We start from the raw sequence: 16,951 nt of genomic DNA, 5'->3' as shown, positions 1-16,951 counted from the left end.
CATCAGTGTTTGGGTTCATACAATGTCACATAACAATAAAGCCTCTGAGAGTGATTTTTGGGGCAACTGCTGACTCAGCTAATTGTGTGCGGACTGTGACTTCCCTGGCTATTGTCGCACTCACAATTTCACTCACAGGGACTCATCTTAGTAAAGCATTTAATTGGCTGAGCCACATAAAGCTACTGTAAAAAAAAAAAAAATAGAAGTGTTCTTGAAAATTAAATAACAAGTGCATATGGGTCCGAATAGGACATCACCTGGGTTCAGATTCATACCATGGTTCACCGAGGAGTAGCAACTGATAAAAAAGCAAAATTGTCCTCTGGTTGCCAATACGGCCACCACACAGACGACTCACAGAAACAATAGTGTCAGTTCAAAATGAAAGTCTCAAACCTTGCACAAGCTTACATAGCCTATGTAGCTAACATTAGCTACGTAGCTTTGTTAATCCAGACATCTATAAGCTTTGTGAGCTTTTGCTTAAGCTCCATTAGCTCTATTATCCATGTAGCTCAGCAGCTAACAGAGCTATGTAGATAATGCGTCTATGTCTGCTAAGTGAGGAGGGCATCCTTTTTTTCCTGTTTGCTTTAACAAATGTTTTGTAATTAGGTTTTGAAGGGCATGTTTTTTAACTTTTACCTTTTGGTATCCTAACCCTTACCATCAAGATCACCCTAACCTAACTGGCAGTTTAATCTGATTTTATTTGGAAGTTTTAGCGTGTATTTCTGTTTTGACAGATGTAGTGTCTCACAATAACAATCTGCAAGCTACAGTCTGCAGCTAGACCCCTTTAAAAATGGTGGTCATCATTTTGGATGTTGACTCCAAGTAACTTATGGGTGACTGAGAAGGAGGCAAGTAGTTGGACTTGAGACAGGCAGAATGAGTGTCGTTACAGAGAAATCTGAATCGAGCTTTTCATCTAGTTAGATGTTTCAGATTTGTAGAACAAATCAGAAAGAGCCAACAGTTACACTTAGTCCTAACAGCATGCAAACATTAGACATCACACAGCATTGCGCACTGGCTTTCCACACTGCATCAGTGCGGTGAGCCTACTATTTTTTCCTCCGTGTAGACACAAGCATAGCATAACATTTTAACACGGTTAGTTTTAACTATCTCCATTGTGTAAAACAACCCAACAAGCTCTGCTGGGTAAGAATAGGGGGAAAAACAAGGAAATATTCCTGTCTAACAGTCCTGGTGTCTTGTTATTTCCTTTTTTCCTTGCTCCTTGTCTATATCAATTCAAGATGGAGGAAAATAGGAATTGAGCTACATGGGAAAACATTACTCCATATAAAGTATACTGCAATGGAATCAATGTAGTCAAGTTTTTTTTTTTTTTTCACTTTGTCTGCTGTTAGAACAACCTGATAAGGTCAAGCAAAGACTAGCCCTGTAACAAACAGCTACCACATGTTCATTTTTTCAGTAAAAAAGTTATGTCCCTTATTATGCCAAAACGTGCGTAACTTTTACCTGAAGTATATTCAAAACAGTTTGACTAGGCAGTAAATGTGTATATGTTGCTGGAAAAAAATAGCATTTTAATATTGGACCTTGTTAGGTATGCTTGTTTTTGGGGCTGACCTTACATGGAAACTCGAGGAACATTATTTTTTGGCACTTCCACACTGGATTAATTTTGATTTGATTTACAAAGCAGCTTTATGAACACCTTTATGTAATTCATATAGCTGCCAAACTTACAAAAATAAAAAAGTTCAATTTTACAGTTCAACGTAGTATACATGAATTACCTTATTGGTATTTTTCTCTTTCTATAACTGGGTCCTTCTCAAAATATGTCACGCATCTCAAACATGAACCATGATATATTATATTATTATATTTGCTGTGTTTTTTAATGTTAAACTAGGTGGTACACCAGGGAATGCGCTCGTATTTCTTCAGCGCAGACACCCAGGAGGATATGCTGGGTTGGGTCCGAGCCCTCAGTCAGTCTGCTACAATGGAACAAGACAGCTCCCTGAACAGGTACAGCACTATTTAATGTGCACTCAAGGCAGAATAAACACAGAGCATCTGACTGAATCTGTGATTCTTTTCAGGCGTTGCTCAAGTTACCAGGATTTCACTCAGATAGGTGGCAGCAGTGAGTCTATGGATTTCCCTAAACCCCCCTCTGATGGAGAGGGTCCCTCCCAGAGACACAGGCATGTCAGCCGGGCTCTGAGCGAACCAAGCCAGCTCAGCGGAGGGAGGATGGGGACGTCTCACTCAGAGCCGAGGGGGAGGAGGAGCGTGCGACAGAGAAACAGCAGGTTATCAAGTCACGTCTGTGTGTGAAAGGCACATATTTAAATCCCTGCGCTTTACTTAAAAGAGAAAATCATCAGAGAAAGGTCCCAGCTTTGTCAAACTTTGATGTTTTTTTTTATTTTTTTAGTCCTTCAAACAGAACACCCAGCCCACCTGAGTTTAGCAGAAAGAGAGCATGCGGTCCAAACCAAGAAGAGGAATGTCTTCCCGGTCAGAACACACCACCTACCAGGGAAGAAATGATGGGAACAAGTTCTATGACCTCAAGGGGTCAGCTGGGGTCACGCCCTCACACACCAGTGGGAAGGGTTGACATTCGACCTCATGATGACCCCAACATGGTGCCGCAGACTCTTTTCTATGCACCTGCCTCGCCAAACCTGGAGTTCAAATCCACTCCTACCACCCCGGTCACAGAGAGGTGGCAGAACCTGAGCAAGGTCAGGACTATGTTTGGAACCTGGTTTATCTTGAAGATGAAACATACTAGACCATGAAAAAATTATGTTTCTTGTTTATACAAGTTATAACATGTCAGAAAATAAATGATACAATAACTATGATTTATGTTTTACAAATCCTCACTCCACCTCTTTAAATGTCCCTTAGTTTAGATGTGGACATGTGAAAGGTAATATATGTGATCTAGCTATGTCATGTTAAAAAATACCAACAACAACAAATGTAATTCATCAACAACCAGAGTCTGCACATTCAAAGCAATTCTACATCTACATCCGTGCCACAACCCTGGGTTGTAGAGGGGGGAGGAGGTGGCCAGATACATGTCGACACATGTATGGCGTTCAGCAGCCAAGGTCGAGCTCGACAGCATCTCTGTTGTCTAGGCCTTTTCCTTCCCTGGTGATATGCTCAGTGCCCACCAGCAGTTTTCGAGCTCTTGGGACATCCACAGCACGACTGGGGGCTTGTGCCAACCCCACTACCGGCCCAGACAGTTACCTAGGCCATGCTTATTCACCAAATCCATCCCTTGCTCTGCCCTTAAGGTGTGGACTTTGTCATTTTCTCAATAAATTATTTTCTCATCTAGAGCACTGCTGGGTTAAGTGGATCCTCTTTCCTGTCTGATTGTGCCCCACGTTCTGCACAGTACTGTACTTTAAAACCATCTGGCAGCAGTAACATACTGACCTATTGCACAACCCCTTGGTCCATCTTACATTACCTGTCGTTCAGAAATTTAATGGACATAGGCACAAATGAATACTTGTATTGGTTCAGCCTGGTCTAAGGGACCCTGAATCTTCGTCCTGAGGGTAAAAGCTGAAACACAGCATGAAGGATGTGGGTCAAATCCCCTTTGAGTATCCAAGTGGCTCGTCCAGTACTTTCTCCAAGGGAGCACAATATTATTAGCATGATAATAGCTTATAAAGTTAAATATCTGTCTCAGCAATTATGAACATTTCTGCCATATTTTACTGATATATCAGCTGTGCATATTGGTAGTTTAAAGGGGACATATTTTACCCTTTTAAGACAAGTTTATATTGTTCTCAGAGGTCCCCAAAAAATGCCCATGAAGTTTATTGCTGAAAAAAAAACACTCCAGTATTGGAGTTTTGTTTTTTATTTTGCATGTCTAAAAACCCCTCTGTTTCAGCCCTTCTCAGAACAAGCTGTTTCTGTGTCTGTGGCTTTAAATGGTAATTAGATGACTCTGCTACTGACCACACCCCTCTCAGGAAATGGATGCAGCACTCGTGATATTACAGATACTTTTTTCCCAAAGGTTAGACTAGAATTTGAACCATCAAGCTCCCAGACTGTAGTCAGCAGGGTAACCCTCTGAGCTATCCAGCATCTCAGCTGGTAGCTGAGAGGATCAGTGGAGGAGGGCGGAACTTCCCTCACAGTGGGGGGAGGGCCAACCAAACCTGGGGGCGGGTGTTTAGGCCCCTTGTGAGGTCACTAGATGTAAAATCTGAAAACGGCTTGTTTTAGTATACATTTTCTGAACGGTGGAGAAAGAGAGGGGGAGAGGGAATGGATTTTTCCGGTACTTGAGGGATTGTGGACAGGCCAGGGACACATATTTGTGTTAGAAAGCCTGAAAAAGTGATTTTTGCATAATATGTCCCCTTTAAACCATATATTGGTCTTAAATATAAGTTAAATATAGAGGTGTACTATCAGGTTTAGGTGGTTTTAGGAGGCTCAGCATGAGCCCTAAACATTTTTTTTTTCTAAGATTTATTTTTTGGCTTTTCACACATTTATTGACAGAGGAAGATGGCAGACAGAATAGGAAACAGGGTTGAGAGAGCTTGGGAGAGAAATGCTGGAAAGTGCCCCAGGCTGGGGCATGGGGCTTGCCTTAAACCAGTAGGCCACTTGTGCCCCAAGGCCTAAATATTTTGAATGAAGCCCCAAACGTAAAACAGCTACCCGACTGTCTACTTCCCTGCTCCTCTCTCTGCTCTGCCTGACTCAGCCTCTGTTTACACAGGAGACACTTGGTGTTTTTACAGTATAAAAAGTGTGTATTATCAATATTGGCTAAATTGAGTTTGGAAATATTGGCATATGGGATATTGACAAGAATCCAGTATTGTACATCCCTACTTTCCACAAACTATTTTTATACTACCCCTTATGTAGCATTCAGTAATGAACAAAAACTAAACTCTCAGGTAAATTACCACTTTGACATAAATCACCATGATAAAAATCAGCTGTAATTTTAGAAATGGTGCTTGAGAAAAACTTTGTTGTTGTGCATTTTGATTTTGTACTTTGGCGAGTGTCCCATCTATTAACATGGAGGAGGCAGAGCTGTAGGGGGAACCCCCAAATGCTGGATTGTCCAATTTTTTTTTATATTCTATGAGCTTTAGCCACGCTGACGAGAACATAAAACCTCCAGTTATTGTATTTTGTTGTTAAATTTTCATGATTTCTGTGTTTATGAAGGTGTAACTCATAACTGTTTAATTTTTTACAGCCTACAGCCACATATGGTTCAGTTCATCACATCCCGAGTGGGAGAAGACCTTTAGGAAAGGTGATTATGAACAGTAATGAGAAGGGTTAATACATCTGTTGTTATTCAGTAACACTTACTTAAACAGATTGCTGAAGGCATTACTTAAAAGGATTTTGCTTATCCTGTAGCTTAGCACAGCATGTTTCTTATAATGCCATGCTCTCTGTGTTTTTTTCCATATACATGCTGTCTCTCCCCTCAGAGCTTCTCCACAGGGGCACATGCAGACTTACTGCCCCCTCTGCCCCCCTCATCAAGGGCAGCACATGCTCCTCACCCCCCACACCACCACCACCACCACCATCACCACCATCTCCGCAGCAATTTATCTGTCTGTGTGCTACCGCCAGCTATGGTACAGCCAGCCTCCATGCGCTCTGTGTTTTTCACTGTCTTGTACGGTATAAGGTTGAAAACAGTGTGGTCTTATTTGTGCGTCACCTTGGAAATGTGTTCAGTGTTGTGAAGTTTTGTTTAACCGTGCAGGCTTTGAACAATGTGCTAAATTGTTCAGAGCAGGTTAACACTGAGTTGAATCATGTCTGTGTCATTGTTTTTATTGTCACTAATTCTTGTCGTCTCTGTTGTGACTAATAAATAATGTATGCTGGCAATTAGTGTTTTTGTTCTGTTGTGCCTAAATGTAATGAGTTGTGCCATGTTTATGCCTTTTGAAAGTGTGAAAGTATGCTTCTGTGTGTCAAATTATTAATGTACCGTACGTTCAAGAATTGGCTGATTTGATTCATGACTGTGGGCTCTGTCTTTGTCCCAGCATTCAATCATTAACATTGAAGCCTTCAGACCAAATATCCTAAATCAGTACAAATATAATCACACAAGATTTCATTTTAACATACAAAGGTAAAAAATCTCTGTTTTTGAAAGTATTATTTTGTAAAAATTATAACCTTGATGCATTTTAGGCCCCAAAACCTGATCCAAGAGATATCCCACCAATCAGGCCTCTTGAAAGTGATGCAGATGTGAGTATTCATACATGGCTCTCATAGTCTGATGCAGCTATTTCCATCCTGTCAGATGTTTCTCTCTTAGTAAACATCAGTTTGATTTCCCCCTTCAGGCAGTGCTGACAAGGTTGTGTGGGTGTGACAAGCTCCTGCAGTCTCTGTCTATTGAGCTGGCCCAGCTACAGATGGATAAGGTTGGTAATTAACCTATAAGAGGATCAATGTAAAGGCCTGTTAGACAAGGCCTGACCTCTTGATTCATTCTATACTAAATGAACTGCACATAATAACAAACAAACAGTTTTATTAACAATAGCTTGTATTTCAATTTGAAACTTACAAAGCTAGCTAGGAGTTGTGGTAGTGGGATTAATAGGAATATTTTAAGCAGAAGATGAATATGAGGCTATATGTCCTTGACCTTTGACCTCCGAGGTCTTATGAGTTAACCCATGAGTCAGAGTGGATATTTGAATAAAGTTTTTAAAAATCCATCCAAGTGTTGTTCAGATATCATGTTGAACATTAAGGAGTGAACATGAGGCTCAGTGACCTTGAGCCATGATCTCCATGGCTTCAGCAGTTCATCCTTGAGTCACAGTGGGCATGTTTGCAAAATGTGAAGAAAATCCCTAAAACAATTCTATAGATATTGCATTTGTTACCAAGGGGTAAACATAAGGCCCATTAATATGTCCTTTGAACTTTAATTTCCAAGGTCATATTAGTTCATCATTGAGTCAGAGTGGACATTTGTGCAAAGATATGAGAAAATCCCTCAAAGCGTTCTTTAGATATTTTGGTCACAAGCAAGGGATTACCATGAGGCCCAATGAAAGTAATGAGTGAAAATGAGGCCCAATGACAATGAACTACATACTCCAAAATGTCATCAGATCATTCTTGAATCAAGGTAGGTATTTAAGCAAAGAGTGGAGAATATTTCTAAGATAGGTCTTGTGATATTGCAATCACAAGCAGAGAGTAAACATGTGGCCCCATGACCTTGATTTTTATCTGTATCAAGTCCAGTTTATCATTAGATCAGAGTGGACATTTGTGCAAAGTTTGAAGAAAACCATCTGAGTGTTCTTCAGATTTCACATTTAAAAGCAGGGGATGACCATGAGGGCCTATGAGCTTGACCTTTGATCCATAAGTTCCGAAGTCCTGTAAGTCAGTTATTAAGTCAAAGTGGACATTTGTGCAAAGTTTGAAGAAAATCCCTTAAAGCTTTCTTGAGATATTATCTTGACAAGCAAGGAGTTAAAAAATAGGCCCAGTGACCATGACCTCCAAAATCTAATCAAATCATGTTTGAGTCAGAGTAGACATTTTGAAGAAAATCCTAACCCAGTTCTTGAGATATCACATTCACAAGAAAGGGATGAACACAAGGTCGAATGACTTTGACATTTGTGCAAAGTTTGAAGAAAATCTTTCAGGGTTCTTGAGATAACAAGCTCACAAGAAAGGGATGAGCACGTGGCCCTGTAAATTCCAAAATCTAATTATTTCATCCTTGAGTAAGAGTGAACGTTTTTGCAAAGTCTGAAGGAAATCACCCAAAGTTTTCACAAAAGACAAGACAGATGGACAACCAAAATACATACTGCCAACAGCTTCTACTATCACTTGTGCGGAGTAAAAAAAAATGCATCAGTGGTTTTAGTTGTACTCAAAAAGCCTACTAAATGTCTTTTTTCCACTTTAGTCTGTCTGCTGGGGCAAATAGAAGTAGCAAAAAATAAAATTGTGTTGTTTTCAGAATAACATCATTTTTTTCCCTTTTGCAGGACAGTGTCCATTGTGCATTAGAGGTCTCCAGACTACAGCTGGAAGAGTGGAAGAGTCAGGGTCTCAGAGCTCATGAAGAAGCACTGACCCAGAAGGCTTTGCTCCAGGAGGAGCTGGTCACAATCCGAGCCAGGATGTGTGACGTTTCATTGGTGTGTAATCAGCCAGAGAGCACTGTGCAATAATTCAGGAAAATATGCAAACATGTACTGAACCCTACTGTTGTTTTACTTGTTGTAATATTCATTGAGGATTTATTTAATGTTTATAAGTTATTTGGGTTTTTTATGCAGGAAATGGAGCGAGTGTGGAGTCAGTATGAGAGAATGGAAAGTGAACTGTCGGTTATTCGCTCGCACCTTCAGCACATCTGTAACTTTGGAATTCCACAGGTATTCATTAGCTTTGAAAAAATGACACATCAGGGTTATTAGAGTTTAACTTTGACCATGACCATTGCAATTTTTGTATTGTTTTGCATTTATTTGGGCCGAGGGGTGTAAGTTATAGCTAGCACTACTTTAGAAGTTTATTTGTCTACATACAAGGTTTTGCATTATTTATCAAACTCTCATGAAAAATCCCTTTAATCTCTCAATAAGGAGCAGTCTCAGGCCCAGAGGGAGCTGTGGATGATGGAGGACATCTTAGCCGGACTGAAGATCAACAGAGATAACTTCCGTTTCCTTCTGGGGCTACAGAGGCACCACTGTAAGCTCAAACCTGTACTTAGTGAAGTGTTAAGTGAATGGCTCATATAAAGGTTTATACTGTGTTTGTATTCATATGAATGTAAAGTGCCATAATAAATAAGGACTGCTTCATGGGTGTGGCTGTGGTGGAGTGATTCAGTATGTGCACCAGTAGGGGGTGTAGTCATAAGTGGGTAAACAGATGAAGTTAAATTGAATAATTCAAACGACTCTAGGCAGTTTTACATGTATTAAAACAGTTTTTAGTTGTATGCAGACTTGTTCTGTTGAGTTGCATAAGGCTTTAATCTAGAAGAGCATCTGAGTTTAATGATATTATGAAACAAAAAGTCTTGTAAGTTCAGGAAGTGATTGAACACAACGTTTTAGTGCAAAAAAATGTAACCCCCTTAACCTGCAGCTACAATTATTTTTAAGACTGGGGAGTTTATATTTAATGTCATTAATCTTTTTTTCTGAGTTGGTAAAATTCAAACAGTGACCTCCTTTGGTTTTAGTCAAGACGTGTATTTATCTTTGCTATGCACAGGAGACATGACAATAGATGAATTGTCACTGTGACATTTCTGTCTCACCCTCAGCGTTCCAGCCGACGTCTCCACATCCTGGATCCCCCGGCTCTCCCACTGAGCATCTGCACAGCGGACTGCCAATGGTACGACTCCTGTCCATCGTCCTCTGGTGTTTGCTCTCTGTTTGTGACAAAATCTGCCATCATGGCCGTAGGAAATACTTATTTGATTTTTCAAATCAATGTTGTAATGTTTTCAATTCTACAATATATAATGTAGTTACTACTCATTTATCTTACTGGCATGATGGCCATTTTTTGTTTCAAACTCAAAGCAGGAAAGCTCAAATGTGCTTATAAAGATAAAATCATATTTTTGTATTCCAGGTTGCAATTTTAAAAATTATGATCCCGTCACATTTATCAGGCAAATTAAAAGACAACGAATACTGAAAATCCAGAGAGCCAGTGAGCCGTATTTTAACATTAAGTATATGATAAATCATCAGGTACCTACAATCAGTAACCTAAATTTAGCTAACTTAGATACATTTTATAACACTATCAAACTGTATTGGTTTTGGATAGAACTAGATAAATGTAAGCTGTCCCCGATGTTTACTCATTTCAGTTTAAAAGACAAAAAATATTTTGAAAATCCAGAGGGAAATTTAGCCTTACTTAAGATGGAAAAATCTATTTGGTTGAGGATTCCAAAGATAATACAGCTAACATTAGCGCTCAACTTCTTTCTGTTCATTATTGATGTAGCTAACATTTGAGTTAGCTTGCTAACTATAATAATGCTGGCTAGGAACAGACACTTTCTGTATTGTATAGCTGACACTATCAAACTGTGTTAAGTGCCCAAATTCCCATGTTGTCCCTCGTGCTCTCTGCAACTCAAACTATAAGAAATAGGTCTACTGTTCAAGGAACCTTAAGCCTTAAGCTTATCCAAGTACTAAATACTTAAAATTTAGGTACTGATTAGTCAAAACAGCTAACATTAGCATGTCAAACGATAATGTAGCAAACATTTCCATTAGCAAGCTGACAGGAATTTAAGCATTTCATGCTGAATCTTAGAGACTTACAACTTTTTAACTGAATATTAGCTAGTTTGTAGCTAAATGGCAAAGTTCGCCATTTACCAAACCTTTGCTATCGTCTTTCCACTCCTGCTACTCAATCTGATACCAGTGAATTGATGATGATAGACTGCAAACATGAAACAGTAGTGTCACACTGTAACAACAATCAGCCTCTTCTTTGAGAAGGGTCCGGCTGTGGACTGTACATCTCCGACAGCTACTCTCGCAGACCGTTCATGTGAGATGCCATTTCTGTCAGAACGGAAATAGTCACTATAACTTTTTAATTTAAAATGATATTCAACTTCTGTTTAGGGTTAGAGTAAAGGTTAAAGTAAGGATTAGTATACCAAAAATGTAATGCTAAAAACCCAACCTTCAAAACCTGATTACAAAACATTTAATGAAGCTCAGTAAGCAGTCTGCTAACAGGACAAAAAAGTCCTCCATGAAAATATTCTAACACAGCTTACGAAGCTCAGTTAGCTACACAGTTATGTAGATATTGTGGTTAAAAATAAGCCCACAAAGCAGCTACGTAAGCTACACAGCTATGTTATTAATGTTGCTACATTAGCTTTTGCTATGTTTGCTAAAGCTAAGTAAGCCACATTTGCTTGTGTAGTAAAATTAATTACATAGCTAGCAAAGCTATGTTAGCTTTAGCTAAAGCCAACAAAGCTAAAGCAAGCCACTGATCATCTAACTGCTTCTAAAATGGATCTATACGTAATTTAATCTCAGATTATACCACTGATTAACCGTTCATTTGAACTGTTGTGTTGTAGAGTGGCATCTGCAGATGCATGTGAAGGACACCTAGATCCCACTAATGCTGCAAATACCATAAAACTTGGATAAACCACATGTAGCCAGACAACTGATTTAAAAAACAACTAATGAATTTCATCAGCGGTGGTACACTCTGACCTTATGAATGACATTGTGCTCTTAGATTATTCCTGGACTTCATCATGAACTGGCTTGTGCTTCCTACTGCACCACTATTGCTAGTGTTAATGTTGCTAATGCTGATATGCTAATGATAATATCAACAGACTGTGTGTTGTGATCATCATTAGCGGCACTGTGAAATTAATTTTCATTGCTTGTAGACTTCAAAATGTTCAATCAAATGTGTTTGCTCATTTCCCAATGCCCACAGAAAACTTAATCCAGCAGCTTAACCTGTTACTAGCTACATTTCACCAGTAGGCTACATCTTTGTCATGGTGTTGAAGAGTGGGTACAGCCTAAAACTGCAACTCAAGAAATGAAAAGCCAAGTAAAAAGAAATAAAAGATTAAGCACAGGGTTGGCTGTTATTACAGTTTTATTTCCATCTAATAAAAATACAGGTAATAAAATTTTCAAACAGTGCATATGGGATTATGCGCTGGTGTGACATATAATTTCTTTGACTCACAATAGGTCTCTCTAGATCATGACTGAACATTTCATATCATTTAGAGTGTTAATTATGTAATAAGCTGATCTATAATGACTTCCCATTTTTTATTACGTAACCTGGAACAATGTACTCCAAAGGAAACGGAGCAAGAGCCACCAATCCGCCCACCTTTACCCCAGGAGCTGCAGGAAATCCCTCACAGGAGGGATCAGGGACATGTCTGGACAGAGTCACCATATGAGGTGTGGAATCTTAACCTTATCAAGCACAAAAAAAAGATCAAGTTAGATTTTTCTAAAACTGTTTTGTCTGCTCTTATTTCAGGGAATGTACAGCCACGCTGTTGATCCTGCACAGAGAAGAGGAAGCAGCCAGCCTGACCTCCTTAATGTGAAAGCACAGAAAGACTCATTCGGTTGGCACAGATGCTGGAAATAATAGAGTCCACAGAAGGAGTGATGTTAATACAATAGCCTGTTCATATTGTGTGACTCATCTAAAACCGCTTTAATGGGTGTTATATGCAAAACAGTAAAGCAGTTTCTCAGTCTCTGTTTATCTTCCACCTTCATATTTCCTATTTCTCTTCCGTCCTCTCACCCTCTCCTCCCACCCATCCTCTCCCACTCCCTCCATCCCTCTTCTCCTCTTTCCTCTTTTGCATTTCATATTTAGAATCTGGTTCCAAGTGGATCCCACCAGATACAGGAAGCCAATCAACCAAGGTTTGATTCTTCACACTGCAATTTCCTGTTTGCTGGTTAACTCTATCTGGATGTATGCAACGAGAGCCAAGATGCTCTAAATATAGAAGCAGTCAAAGCTGATTTTTCCTCTCTGCAATCACAGCCAAATTCCAATTCTTTGATTCTCTCATCTTGCCTGCAATTAGGGCATGTTGCAGTCCTTGTTGTTGACAAGGGGAGGCAGCAGAGGCTCATGTGTTGACACAGCAGCTCAGGCTCACTTTTACCACCCAACCCCCTTTTCTCACACGCTCATTCACATACATACAATATATACCAACGTACACAGGGAACCAACTGTACATATGGCATACACACAGCTCTGCAAGACCAAACAATCCCACTGCCCTATTAATCATTTATTTATATGTATTAAGCTGTGATTTTGATTTGCAGATTGTGGATTGCATGCATAATTCTCAAGTGAATGGGGGTTAAAAATGACTCATGGTCTCTATATCTTGTCCAGAAGTCAAAGATGAGTGAAGAGGAGCAGATTGAGCGGATGAAAAAGAATAAAGAGAGATTGTCTAACAGGAAGAAACCCCCCATACCTTCTCAAAGTGCTCAAACAGAGAGTTCAGGGACAAGAGACGAGGTCTGCCAAACACCAAACCTAATAACTGAGTCAGTTACTACATTATAAATTTACTAATCAAGTCCTGTTTTTCCCTAGGCCCCTTTTCCTCTCAGGGTGACACGAGTTGTCACAGCTGTCCTGCCCACCTCCCTTGTGGCTAGACGGGTTTCCGTTGAGGACCCTCCGCCTGAGCTGGACAACCCCCTTCCCGAGCAGATACCACCTGAGAGGCAGGAGACCAAAAAAATGTTGAACAAGCCGCCCCGGCATTTGTTGCTGGACAGCCCCGATCAAAACCGCTTCTCAGCAGAGATGCACCAGCCGGTTAAGAGGACAAGTAGACAGCAAAATCAGGGAGTACTAAGGAGCTCCAAAAAAGACGTGCAGACAGAAGTGAGCAGAGGAGAGTCTACTGGGTTGGCAAGGAGTCAAAACCGAGATCAAGCAGGTTTAGGAAATGGAAACTCTAGCCTGGACCCAAGGGTAAGAAAGAATGATGATTATTAGGATAATGAAAGATTGTCTTGGTTAAATCAAACCTCAGGATACTGACATAGTGTTTCTTCCCTTGCATGAGATTCTTAACGTTTAGACTTTCCAGTTTATGGTTTACTTCCTGATTTTTTTGGGCATCACATAGACACAGGCTGTTTGTTTAAAACTGGTAACACTTGGCAAGTTACTAACAACTAAGTTGTTTAAACCTGAGAGGTGCAACGCTAGTCAAGCCTCAAACATCTCTCCTTAAATATGCATAAAAAATCAGATAAAGACAGAACTTATCAAATTTTGGGATTTTAGTGCTACACAAAAAGCATTGAGATAAAACTAAAATGTCATCAGTTCTGACTGTAAATTACCAATTCTGAAAAAAAGGAGGTGTTACACTTGCAGACATATTAACTAACCATAAATGTAATAAACCACAAACGTAATGCAAATCTGCAGTTTATAACCCAATAATCCTACAAATGCAATACATTTCTCACAAATGTACCAACAGTTGCCTACTGTAAACATTATGACACATTTCCTGGAAACGTAGTAATTATTGCATTTGCAGGGATTTAGGTAGAAATCTCTTGCTTTTTTAAACTGTAAGAATGTAATATGAACATGAAAATGACTGCTTGGCATCACTGATGTTTGTTGTTACCGTTTTACAACTGCCAGTGGGTTCAAATCAACAAGTCACATCAAAAAACAATGTCATGGCAATTTTCTTTTGTTTGCCATGAAACAGGAAGTTGTTTTTTTTCAGCACCTTAAAACACTGGTAAAGCCATGAATCTTAGCAGAGTGGATTAAAATGTGTCAAAACAGTGCTTTGAGGTAATTATAAGTAACATAACAACTGTTCACCCAGGCAGTTTTTTTGTTTAACAATAACTTTAAATCCCTGTCTATTCAAAATTTGTCAGGAAGTTCTGACCCTGTATGTTTAAGACACAGTAACTTGCATTAATATGGAGAACCATATTACCAGGACAGCCTTAGCCTGTGACTTTTGTTTATGTGGATTAAGAGTTGCATATTTTTCAGTTCCCATGAAGTGTAAAATGGCTAACATTTGGATCAGATAAACCCCCTATGAGGGCTTAATTCAAGATTGCATTGTGCAGAAATTTCCAAACTCTCATTTAACTGTTTTTTTTTTTTGTTTGTTTGTTTGTTTGTTTGTTTGTTTGTTTTTGTTTTTGTTTTTTTAAGATTTTTTATGTGTCTCAAGACTCGGGTAGCTTAAGATATGCTTAGTAATTAAATGTACTTAAATGGCTGACAAGGCAAACAGCCAATCAGTGCTAAGGATTTTGGAGAGGCCAGTCAGATTTCAGGGGGCCTTGTTAGCCCTGGCTACCACAGCCTCTGCCCTTGGTCAAAATGAGAACAATGCTCTATGCAGCAGAGGGGAGACACTTAAAGCTCATCTTCTCATTCAGACCAAAACCAAGAGAACTCTGTATGAGGTTGCCAAACTTTACAGAAGTGCTGGTGTTTGAAGATATTTACTGTTTCTACTGTCAATTATACAAGTCCCTTTCCCAAAACTAAAAAGGCAAGTCTGTTCAGGAGAAGAGCCTAAAAATAAATATCATCTCACCAAAAAAAAAAACTTTTGCATTATTAACTTAGGGTTTTATGCCATTTATTAAAGAAAGCATGAATTTCCCCTGCATCCTGACATTGAGATGATCGTTTTAAGTTTAATCTTTTGCTTGCTGATATTTAGAAGATATTTTTAACATTTTTCTCATATATAAAAAAAACAGTGGGGTACTTCTGCTCCTGCTTTCATTAGCACTCCAAAAAGAGTCTAAAATCGCCTGTCCACTTCCATGTCAGAACATTTGGATTAACTGATGATTAACTCAATTACAATGAGTTTTAGATGATATGACATGCTAAATGTCATAACTGGTTTATAATTAGCATTTGCTGTGATGCAGTTGTCTTGTAAGGCAAAGGTCACTGTAATAAAGCATGCTTTCTAACATAAAGCTGTTCGAACAGGCCGAGGAGCGACCAGCTGCCCTCCTGACCCCCGACATGGAGCCTGATCTCTGTCTGACCCCTGAGCAACGAGAGGCAAAACTGCGACGAGTGGAACGAATACGAGAAAGAGTCATAAGAAGGTGGGATTTTTTTCTCTGTCATTTCTATGTTTGGATGTATGCTCGCTGAAGTTTGTTGTTTCATCTATCTATCTATCTATCTATCTATCTATCTATCTATCTATCTATCTATCTATCAGCGCAGTCAGAGAGAGTGCTACTACACAAAATCAACTGCCAATCAGGGGGGAGGAAGTTCATCAGATGCCCCCTGACACGGCAAGAAAACAAAGGATAAAATCTGGTATGTATGTAAGCAGAAAGTCAACAAGATGGAGATTGTAGCTAAGATCAAGTTTGAACATTTCTACTTAAAATCTGGTATTGCAATAGGTAGGGTGGGAAAGGAATTACAGTGGGGATGAAGGGCAGTAAGGAGGGGTAGCATTAAAGAGGTCAGGGTGGGCTGGTTGAGAGGGGATGAGTTATGGTTGAGTTACATGAGGTCAGAGTTGGGTGGGGTTAATAGGGCTGAGTTAGGATGGAATAATAAGAGGTCAAAGCAAGATGGAAGAAGAGGGTCAAGGTAGGTTGGGTAGGATGGGCGCAGAATGTATGAGAAGGGATGATGTGGGCTCAAAATGAAATGAAAAGGCATGAAACATGATGGAGCTTTGGTTAACATGTGTTTGTTTGCAGTTGAAGAAGGGTGGGGTGAAACGGGTGAGAGTAGGATGGGATGGAAAGGATAGGTATAGTATTGGATGTGTGTTGAAGTATGGTGGAAAGAAGTTGGGAAAATATGGGATCAAAGTTGGGTTGAGAAAGTGTCATGATAAGTCGGGATGAAAAGTGTCAAGCTAGGGTGTTACTGGTTTAAGGTTGAATAAGGTTGGAATGATAAGAGGTCAACATAGAGGGAAGTAAGAGTGGTCCAAGTCGGCATGCTACGGGGTAAAAGAAATGTTGGATGACAGTGGATGGAAGTAGTTGGGAAAGGTAAAGGGAAAGGTGGTGAGTTTGGATGATATGAGGTCATAGTAGGGTGGTAGAAAGGGGATGGAGGTATGATAAGAAGAACAGCATCAGAGCACAGTTGGAGGGAAAAAGTAGGGTTGAATTAAAGGGTCTCTAATAGGTTGGAATGAAAGGGGTCATGTTAGGGTTAGATGACATGGTGTCCACTTTGGTGTTTATTAAACCTGATTGATCAGGAACCCCAGGTTCAAGGGTTTGAGACACATTTTAAGGGGCTTTTTTGGTTC

The 16,951-nt window shown here is 39.7% G+C and overlaps 1 protein-coding gene across 7 annotated transcripts in view; it reads left to right on the top strand.

Moving 5' to 3' along the window:
• Positions 1-16,951, top strand: part of si:ch211-234p6.5 (pleckstrin homology domain-containing family A member 7) — a 29,000-nt gene that overhangs the window by 10,145 nt on the left and 1,904 nt on the right. For 5 of the 7 annotated variants that reach the window (XM_041814834.1, XM_041814829.1, XM_041814833.1 and 2 more), the window contains 18 exons: positions 1,898-2,016; positions 2,091-2,303; positions 2,429-2,741; positions 5,270-5,329; positions 5,514-5,666; positions 6,238-6,297; positions 6,396-6,476; positions 8,079-8,231; positions 8,373-8,471; positions 8,682-8,790; positions 9,374-9,447; positions 11,946-12,050; positions 12,133-12,223; positions 12,484-12,533; positions 13,024-13,152; positions 13,231-13,617; positions 15,646-15,767; positions 15,887-15,990. In XM_041814834.1, the coding sequence (XP_041670768.1) occupies positions 1,898-2,016; positions 2,091-2,303; positions 2,429-2,741; positions 5,270-5,329; positions 5,514-5,666; positions 6,238-6,297; positions 6,396-6,476; positions 8,079-8,231; positions 8,373-8,471; positions 8,682-8,790; positions 9,374-9,447; positions 11,946-12,050; positions 12,133-12,223; positions 12,484-12,533; positions 13,024-13,152; positions 13,231-13,617; positions 15,646-15,767; positions 15,887-15,990 (2,422 nt within the window). The remainder of the gene's footprint in view (positions 1-1,897; positions 2,017-2,090; positions 2,304-2,428; positions 2,742-5,269; positions 5,330-5,513; positions 5,667-6,237; positions 6,298-6,395; positions 6,477-8,078; positions 8,232-8,372; positions 8,472-8,681; positions 8,791-9,373; positions 9,448-11,945; positions 12,051-12,132; positions 12,224-12,483; positions 12,534-13,023; positions 13,153-13,230; positions 13,618-15,645; positions 15,768-15,886; positions 15,991-16,951) is intronic. The other 2 variants (XM_041814835.1, XM_041814831.1) reach the window with 2 other exon arrangements.

This window comes from Cheilinus undulatus, linkage group 20, assembly GCF_018320785.1.
Source record: "Cheilinus undulatus linkage group 20, ASM1832078v1, whole genome shotgun sequence".
NCBI lineage: Eukaryota > Metazoa > Chordata > Actinopteri > Labriformes > Labridae > Cheilinus > Cheilinus undulatus.
The sequence above is the reverse complement of the archived record's forward strand: the minus strand, read 5'-3'. Positions and strand labels throughout refer to the sequence as shown.